General features: G+C 37.4%; 1 protein-coding gene across 1 annotated transcript in view; it reads left to right on the plus strand.

The window, feature by feature from the left end:
• LOC103193516 (glycosyltransferase 6 domain-containing protein 1-like) overlaps positions 1-10,010 on the plus strand; it is a 28,550-nt gene extending 18,540 nt beyond the window's left edge. The window contains 3 exon segments of the mRNA XM_007936750.1: positions 8,416-8,553; positions 9,343-9,963; positions 9,965-10,010. Of these exon segments, the coding sequence (XP_007934941.1) occupies positions 8,416-8,553; positions 9,343-9,963; positions 9,965-10,010 (805 nt within the window).
• The last annotated feature ends 456 nt before the right edge of the window (positions 10,011-10,466 follow it).

Here is a 10,466-nt window from a genome sequence, read left to right on the forward strand (position 1 = left end):
AGTAGGATTGCCCAACCTTCCTTCCGAGGAGTGGCTGGTGGGTTTGAACCGCCAGCCTTCTGGTTAGCAGTCAAGTGCCTTAGGTACTATGCTACCACCTAGGGTCTATTTATCAAGAATCACATTCCTGGTTTTATTAGGGGAAAGAGGGAATCTCTTTGGAAGTAGCCTGAACATACCATTAATAATCTTTCTTGGTTTTGGCATTAACACTTAGGTAAGAGCCTCATTCTTCCTAATGGCTCTATAGTATTCTATTTTATGATTGCATACCATAATTTATTTTACCAATTCACTATTGGCATTATATTATTTACCGTTTGGAGATTATTGTAAGTAATATTTCCATGATATCCTTGTAAACGTATTTTTTACAGTATTGTATAAATTTATCTGTAGGATAAATTTTTAGAGTGGAGTCATTAGTTACAGGATACAGATATTTTAAGTTTTGATTCAAATTGCTAAATTGCTCTTTAATAATGGCATCATATTATTTTCTCATTTAAGTGGATAAAATTTAATAGTATTTTATGTATTTGATCTTCAGTAATATAAAACATTTTATTATTGGTAAAATGTTAGTTAAAATATCTCAATTTGGTTCAAATTTCTGTAATTATTACTGAGTTTGAGCATTTTTATATATGTTCATTTGTGTTTCATCTTCTGTATATTCCTTTTTCATATTTATATTTTTAATGGACCTCAGGTACATGAATTAGATTAATAATAATCCCTAGTTAATGACACTCAAGGAGCTCTGGTGGTATAGTGGTTAAAGCATTTGGCTGCTAACCAAAAAGATGGTGGTTTGAACACACCGGCCACTCCTGGAAGAAAGATGAGTCAGTCTGCTTCCATAAAGATTTACAGCCTTGGAAACCCAATGGGTATCACTATGAGTGAGAACTGACTTGATGGTAGTGAGTTTGGTTTGCTTTTCAGAATGACACACTCACCTCATTGATCCATGTAAAATCTGTCTATATTATCTATTAGTTTGTTTGCTTGGTTGTGGATTTTTTCTTTTAATGTAAAGTTTATTTTGCTTAGTACACAAAATAGAATGCAAGCACTGTCATAACAAATATGCAGAAACATGCAAATCAACATAAGATAATAATTCAGTTTAAATAAAGGGAAATATCCTTAAATCTTATGACAACATATTCCCAAGATGAATCTTTCATTGAGTTAATCACATATTTTAATAAAATGAAAAGTGATAGATTAAGTGGAAGATATTTTATGAATTAACTTTACAAATAAAATTCCATGTTTTGGTTACCTAGTGCTGCTCTGATAGGAATATACCACAAATAGGATGGCTTGAACAAACAGGAATTTATTCTCTTAAAATTTTGGAAGCTAGAAGATCTGAATTCAAAGTGCCAGGCTCTAGAGGCTGGGTGAAACACCTCAACCTTGAGCTTCAGCTCTGCCTCTTGCTCCCGGCCCACTGAAGCTAGAGACATCCCTTCACTCAGGCAGCTGCTGGCTGACCAGGCTGACAAACCCAGAGTTGACAAGTACAAAGGCACAGTCCCAATGTTAGCAAACAACATGGCAGGCCACTAACTCAAGTCCAGAAGTAGTCCCAAGATCGGCAGGGCATGTCAGGCTGCTGAAGAACGCCTTAGCTAAATGCAGGGTTCAAGTGTGCCAAAAAGCTGGAGACCTTTCTCAAAGTGTCTTCTTGTACACTGGAAGCAGCCCACATCCCTAAAGCAGCTACTCAGCTGCTCCAGTAGAGTCCACCATGGAGTTAATCACCAATCTCACCATGGGGAATAACTACCGCCAGCTGCCCAGCCACTCAACCAAGGTCCAGCCAAGTTGCCATGCAACCTTAACTACCACACTCTAACTATATTAATCCATGGCATTAAAAACTATAGCTAAAGTTTCAAATAAGTGCAAAAGGAGATGAAAGATTTAGTTAACTTTTTTGTTTCTAAACCCCAGCAAAAAAATGGTTATTATAAATATAGTGGTCAAGCTGTTAGACTGACTGATCTAGAACACAGTGCTATATTGAATTTCAGTTTCAAACTGCTAACTGATAATCATTAGTATGACATATTTTGGTCTATGATGTGGTCAAATGCTAAGGCAGATCCAGGAGCAATTTATGGAAAGTAGTCTAGGGTGCATGTTGGTAAGATATTGGAAGTGTTGCCACGAGTATTTCAAATACAATGAAGTGTGTGAGAACCGGAACTCATTGGGACTCCATTGTTTTTCCAGATCTCAGAAGTTCTCCACTTCTGACAGGGTGAAGTCTTACCATTTTTCTATCACTATCTATCAGTGGAAAATATTAAATGTTCCTTCTCCGACAGGCTTCCACCTTACAGATTCTAGCATTCTTAGGTTTTACTGTACTAGCAGAGTCAACTTGGTGGAGAGGCTTTATCAGAGCTTCCAGACTAATACAGACTAAGAAGAAAAGCCTGCCAATCTACTGCAGAAAATTAGCCAATGAAAACCTTATAGATCACAACAGAATACTGTCTTATATGAATCTGGAAGATGACCCCTTAGTTTGGAAGGCACTACACAATAGCTGGAACAATGAACTAAAATATACCAGTGATCATGAACATGGCCCAGAACCTCACAATGTTTCATTTGGTTTCACAGTTGGTCACATGAGTGTGGAGTTGACTCGACTAACATCAAGCAATCTGGGGTACACCCATCAATACGAAGCTCTCCATTAAAAGGCACTAGGTTAACTGAAGAAAGGAATATTTCAAAAAGACACATAACTGCATGAAAGCAGCCTAGTTCCCACAGTGATGATAGTAATTGGGTGCCCTGACAATGTTACCCACACTGATTGTAAGTGGATGAGTGCAAGATACCAGTATGAGGCCACTAAACCAAAAAAACCAAACTCACTGCCATTGAGTCAATTCCGACTCATAGTGACCCCCTTTGGGTTTCCAAGGCTACAAATCTTTACAGAAGTAGATTGCCCTATCTTCCTTCTGTGGAGCAGCTGGTGGGTTTGAACTGCTGACTTTCTGGTTAACAGCCAAGTGCCTTATCTGTTATGCCACCAGGCCACTAGCATGGTTAAATGTTTCAGAAATGTCTTGTCCAAATGTATAGCTGGTACTAGAAGAAGAAATAATCCCACCTACTGTAACTACCTGGATCTGATCATAACAGATCACACATTGGGCCCTCGTGAAAATTCTCATATACCATCAGGATTCTTACATGATCCAGTGTATCTATGGATAAAGAGAAGCCACCACAATATGGAGGCAGAATATCTGTCCATCCACTAGAGCTGTAAGTGGAAGATAATCAAACAGAAACATTAGTATTTACATACTTTCACAGGCATTCATTATAAAAACCATATACTTGGGTAATTTGTCCACTTTCATGGTTTCTTTTCAACATTGCAGTACATTCTGGATAACTCACTTTTGGCCCACAAGGAGAGTCACAGTCTCCACTGAATAATAATCTGTCTACACAGTCACTGGTTACACATATGGCTTGTATCTGGTGATTTTCCACAAATTGTAAAGAATCCCATAAAAAAATTCTAAAGAGTCCCATAAAATCATGGAATTGACTGTGAACATCTCCACAGAAGGTAACAGAAAGTGAACCTCTTGGACACTTGATTCTTTCGTTTAAATTTCCTTAGCCTTTTCTCACAGGGTCTGTGCTGGCTTCATGTTAAGCTGTTTACACCAGTTCAGCTCTATACCGAAGGCCTTGCAGTTCACGTCCACCAATCCCCTCCTCCACCACCTCCCTCCTCGCTCCCAGCACCCACGCATCACTGACTAGGCATCAGATGCCATTCCAGTCTCCTGCTGCCACCTGGGCTCCCAGCTAGAGAGGAAGGAGCAGGGGAGGGAGGCCAGGGGCCACAAGCCCGGCCCAAGCCCAGCTGGCAGCTCTGTGCATGTGTGTCCTCCCAGGTTTTTTTATTTTTAATGAAACAAAAATTACAGCCTTCTATGGAAGGAAACTTTCTTTGTTAGTTACCAGGAAAGGGAGGAGAGGGGAGGGAAAATTGCTAGATACGTTAAAAAAAAAAAAAAAAACACTGCAGCCTATAATAACCCCAACATCTGGCTTTTTATCCTTTCCAATACCCTTACCCTGTGTGCTCTTCTCCCTCTGAAATTAACCATCATGCTGAATCCTAATTCAGCACCTTCTTGCTTTCTTTTTTATGTAATTTTATAGCACCTGTCAGTATTCTGAAAAAAAAAGTATTTTCAAATTTTAGTTGTTTATAACTTTATAAAGTGGATATCATGCTGTATGAAATTTTCTGGGGCTTGTATTTTTCCCTTAATATTGTTGTTGTTGTTGTTAGGTGCCAGTGGAGTCAGCTCCCACTCACAGTGACCATATCTATATACAACAGAACGAAATGCTGCCCAGTCTTGAGCCATCCTCACAATTCTTGAGCCCATCAATGTAGCCACTGTGTCAATCCACCTTCCTGAGGGTCTTCCACTTTTTTACTAACTCTCACCTTTACCAAGCATGATGTCCTTCTCCAGGGAATGGTCCCTTCTGACAACATGACCAAAGTAGGTAAGACAAAGTCTGGCCATTCTCACTTCCAAGAAGCATTTTGGTTGCATTTCCTTCAAGACAGATTTGTTCGTTCTTCTGGCAGTCCATGGTATTTTCAGTATTCTTCTCCAACACCATAATTCAAAGCCAACAACTCTTCTTCAGCCTTCCTTGTTCACTGTCCAACTTTCACATGTATATGAGGTGAAGGAAAATACCATGGCTTGGGTTAGGCGCACCTTAGTCTTCAATGTGACATCTTTGCTTCTTAACACTTTAAAGAGGTCTTTTGCAGAAGATCTGCCCAGTGCGTACAATGCCTGATTTCTTGACTGCTGCTTCCATAGGTGTTGATTGTGGATCCAAGTAAAATGAAATCTTTGTCAACTTCAATCTTTTCTCCATTTATTGTGATGCTGCTTATTGGTCCAGTTGTAAGGATTTTTGTTTTCTTTATGTTGAGGTGTAATACATACTGAAGACTGTAGTCTTTGATGTTCATCAAAGTCTTTCAAGTCATCTTCACTTTCAGCAAGCAAGGATGTGTCATCTGCATGTCACAGGTTGTAAATGAGTCTTCCTCCAATCCTTCATACACTCCAGCCTCTCAGATTATCTGCTCAGCCTACAGATCAAACAGTGTGGTGAAAGGATACAATGAGAATGCACACCCTCCCTGATTTTATACCATGCAGTATCCTTTTACTATTAGATTGATGAAACTCATCCAAATTTTGTATATCACTGTAATACGTTTTGACATCTGTATAATAATCAGCTATGAAAATATACCAGTTTATTCATCCACATACCAGTTTATTCATGGGGACTTGAATTGTTTCTAGGCTTTTGCTTTTATAAGCAGTCTACTATAAAGTCTTATACATGTCTCCTTGAGTAGAAGGAATGGTTAGGAGGTAGGGTTTGTGAACGATCAACCTGTGAGTAGTAACAAATTATTTTCCAAGTGGGTATACCAGTTTAAATTCCCATCTGCAAAGCAGAATAATCCTTTTGATGTCTCTGACATTCGGTATTGTCAATAAATGGGCATTTTAAAAAAAGTATCTTAGTGTCTTTTCATTTCTTTAATGGAACATTCCTTCATGTGTGTAATTCCTCTTCAATAAAATATCTCTTCCTATCTTTTGCCTATTTCTACTGCTCTGGTGGCATAGTCCATGAGGCATTTCACTGCTAACCAGAAAGATGGCAGTTCAAACCCACCAGGCACACTCCTCAGAAGAAAGGTTGGGCAATCTACTTCCATAGTGATACTGTCTCGGAAACCCAAGGAGGGGTTGCTATGAGTCGGATCTGACTTGATGACAGTGTATTGCATTGTTTCATTTTGCTGAATTACTTGTGCTTTATCCATGATTTATAAAATACTTGATACTGATCCTTTGTCAGTTGTGTGTATCACAATTATCTTCTCACAATTTGCATCTTCTTTATTTAGGGCAGTTTTTGATTAACAAAATATACTTATATTAATATATAAACTTCATTAATCTTCATAGTCAAAAATGTTGTGTCTTGCTTAAGAAATATTTTCCTATTATGAAGTCTGTATTATGTTCACTCATATTTGCATCAAAGAGTTTTAAAGTTTTATTTTTGACAGATAAATCCTTAATCCAACTGGAGTTGATATTTATGTATGGTGTTAGGTAGAAATCTAATTTCATCTCTGCTCATGTGGGTAACACTTTTCTGCAGCTCTGATTATTGAATAGTCCCTGTTTTCTCCACTGATTTGACATGCCACCTCTATCTGTGGATATAATTCAGGGAGAGTCCATGAATTCTGACAGAAAAAACAAATCTTTATTTTTACTAAACAAAATTTAGTACTCCCTTCAATTATGACTGTAAGTGGCAAACCACAGTAGAATTAGCAGTACCAGTTACTTTTCACCAACAGGAATCACAGACACTAAAAGCAAATATCCTAACTAGCAAAAGATTAAAACCATTTTAATTAGAATTAAGAGCTAAACAAGGATCTTCAATATCATTAGTATTATTTTACTCTTCCATGGAGATTATAGGAAACAATTAAGAGATTGAAATAAGTGGCATGAACTTCAGAAAATAAAAGAGAAAATGATGTCAGTTTGCCAGTGTATAATTTAAAAATCCAAAACCTGTAGGAAGAATGGAAAATTACTAGAATTAATAATTTGGTAAGTAACTATGTAAAACAAATTATTTTAAAAACTAGTAATTTTCTCTATTCTAGGAATGTGCCTAGGACTGAAAAATAGGAATCAAAACTAAAATACTATATAAAAATTTAGTAAGAAAGGCAGAGACCTACATAAACAAAATTGTAAAATCCCATTAAAAGACATAAAATTATATCTGAACAAATGAAAAGTCATACCATGAGAAACAATGTCATAACATCAATCCTCCCAAAGTAATATATAAATTTAATTTGTACTAGTCAGGAATTGCTGTGATAATGCTTTATGACAACCACCCCAAAACTCAGTGGCTTACACCAACAAGCATTTTTTTTCTCACTCACTAATCACCATGGTTCTGCTGAGCTGAACTGAGATTGGCTGGACTTGAACTCCAGACTGTAGGTTAGGTTCAAAGTTATTCCACATATCTTCTCATTCTTCAACTAGCAGCCGCCATGACATGTTCTTCCCATGACAAATGGCGGAAGTACAAGAGAAGAAGCTGACACAAGAGCCCTGCTCTTGCCATGTTCTCTAAAATTCCATTGGGCAAAATAATCTCATGGCCAAGACCAAAGTCAGTGGGGAAGCAGATGCATACTCTGCCTTCTCTACTGAGAGACCCTGAAGAGTTCCATGGCAAAGGGTGTGGCTTCTACTACGTAATATAATTCTAATTCACACCCTACTGGTTTTTAATTGTTAAAGTGATTTTAAAGTCATTATAAAAAATAAATGTCTCAAAATTATCAAGAAAAGTGTGAAAAATAAGAAAGGTAAGAGGACTTTGCCTTATTAAATATCAGAACACATTATCAACACCATTATAGTGTTGTGCATATATTATCTATATAATTATCTGAGTGTAGAGAAAAAATGAAATCGTATAAACTAGGTAGCTAACATGCCATTAAGATAAGATTTAGTATTATGTTCTTATTATGACTACTATTAATATACTATGAAATGTTGCCAAATACTACCCCTGTCTGGGTTTGGATTTATAATTAAAACCTTCAACCACCATTAGCAAAATGGCTTTTCACTTTGTACTTGATTCCTTCTAAAATGGAGCACTTAGCTTTAGTAATTTCATACCTTGCCCCTGACCAATTTATTACTAATGCTACCACTTCTGCCGTCATTTTGTTCTTATTATAGAAAGAAGGTGAAAAGAGTGTTCTCTAGATCCTCTAGGAAAAAGGCAGGGGGAGGAACACATAAAGGAGACAGTAATACTGTGCCATCCATCTTTGCTTTAGACAGTAATCAGAGAAGTGTTTGGATAATGGGTTAGCTGAGTTTAAGTGGTCTTCAGAACTCAAAGAAAGGAACCCCTAGGTTCAAAAGGCAGTATGGTATATTGCTGAAAGCATATACTCTGAAGCTAGATAGGCTGAGTCTTGAATTCTGACTCTGCCATTTATTAGCTGTGTGATATTAAGCAATTAATCAACCAGTGCTTAAGTTTCCTCATGCAAAAAATAAGCATAATAATAAGGCATAACAAGGATAAATGAGTTATTTAAAGTACTCAAATACAGTGCTTAGCACACAGTAAGTACTCCATAATCATTAGCTACTGTCACTTGGACAATAATTTCTGCTGTCATAGTAGAGTAGTATCTGCTTGATTTATTTCTTGTTTATTCAACAGAAAACGTCCTGAAGTTATAACAACAACTGACTGGTTTGCTCCAGTCGTATGGGAAGGAACTTACAATAGACAGGTCCTGGAAAAACATTACAAAAGGCTGAACATTACCATAGGTTTGGCTGTATTTGCTACTGGAAAGTAAGTGCTACTAATATTTGAAAACATACATATGTGGTGGTTCAAACCCACCAGCCATTCCTCAGAAGGAAGATTGGGCAATCTACTTCTGTAGTGATACAGCCTTGGAAACCCAAGGAGAGGTCGCTATGAGTTGGATCTGACTCGACGGTGGTGAGTTTGGTTATATATATATTATATACACACACACACACAGCAGATGAACACTGGACTTTCTACATGCAAACAGTTACTCATAATTAACTTTAACCATTATTTCTGGTGGCGTAGTGCCTAAGGCACTTGACTGCTAACCAGAAGGCTGGCGGTTCAAACCCACCAGTCACTCCTTGGAAGGAAGATTGGGCAATCTACTTCCATAGTGATGCTGCCTCCGAAACCCAAGAAGGGGTTGCTATGAGTTGGATCCGACTCAACAGCAGTGAGTTTGGTTTTTTGTTTTATTATTTCTGGCTGTCTTATATAATAATTTATAGGGGTATTTTCTCCAACCCTGTCTGGGTCCTTAATATTACTTGAGAATCTTTTTATTAATATCCATGCAGCTCTACTTCCCTTGCTCCACAACAGCTGTTCCAAAACCCTACAGGCTCTTCTCAGGCCCTTTAGCTCACTACATTGTCTTTCATTAACCAAGACAGTTAAACAATTGATCTACCTTCACCTCCTGGTAGTTCTTTAGCATCAATGACACATGTTAGACAGCATGTTTAATTAGCACGGACTCACCTGATGATTTTTAGCAAAGTAAGTTTTTTTTTTTTCTCATGCTTTCTTCTTGTTTCACAGGTTTGAAGATCGATACCTGAAACAGCTCATACAATCTGCCGATAAGCACTTTATGACTGGCTACAATGTGATCTTTTACATCATGACGGATGAGCCTTCCAGACTATCACACACAGAGTTAGGTCCTTTACGAACATTTAAACTATGTACAATATTTGATGAAAATACGTGGCAAGACTTTCATCTCATATTCATGAAGAATTTAGGTGTGTTCATCTTAAATCACATGCAGGATGAAGTCAACTTTCTCTTTGTTATGACTGTAAACCAGATCTTTAAGAATGACTTTGGAGTAGAAACCTTGGGAAAGTTGGTAGCTCAACTCCATGGACGGTGGTATTTTAAAAACGCTAAAACTTTCCCTTATGAGAGAAATTCTAAATCAGCAGCTTTCATCCCCTTTGGGCAGGGAGATTTCTATTATCACAGTGCAATTTTTGGTGGGACTCCCCATGAGGTTTTAAAACTCATTAAAGAGTATCAAAAAGGAAGAATTCATGACATCAATAAAGAACTTACCAGCACATACGAAAATCACCTAAACAAGTATTTTTTTCTCCATAAACCCACTAAACTGTTATCACCAGAATACACTTGGGGTCCCAATTTTCATACCCCACCAAATTAACCATAGTAAGACGGCATGGCAATCAGAACAGATTCGATGATCCCACCATGAGGTTTATGGATTAAGTGAATCACAATTCCTCATAAATATAAAACTTCAAATTTTTTCCGGTTTTTTACAGACTTACAAAAATGTACAATCTTCCCAAATAAATTATTTTCCTCTTTGCAACTTTGAACCATCTAATTCTAGTAATGCTGGATAAAGAATAAATGGATGACAATTTCATGTTAATACATAGTGATGTTATCTATATATTAAAAATAATGTGGAAATAGTTTAGGAGGCATAAAATGAATTTTTATGGCAAAATACTCAGACTCTAGCTCAGAATACACACATGGTTGAGGAAATGGTGGGTCTCTATGCTTCCCATCCAAGCTGCCTAAGTACAGGCCTCGGGCCCAGAACATTCTCTGATGAAGAGGCTAGGAATGAGGTCATCTTTTCTCTCAGAGTTCCTTCTCCTAATCAAGGACGCCTTCTTCCTGTTGGG

The sequence above is a fragment of the Orycteropus afer genome, unplaced genomic scaffold (assembly GCF_000298275.1).
Source record: "Orycteropus afer afer isolate SDZICR_OR568_19922 unplaced genomic scaffold, OryAfe1.0 scaffold00037, whole genome shotgun sequence".
In the NCBI taxonomy this organism is placed as follows: domain Eukaryota; kingdom Metazoa; phylum Chordata; class Mammalia; order Tubulidentata; family Orycteropodidae; genus Orycteropus; species Orycteropus afer.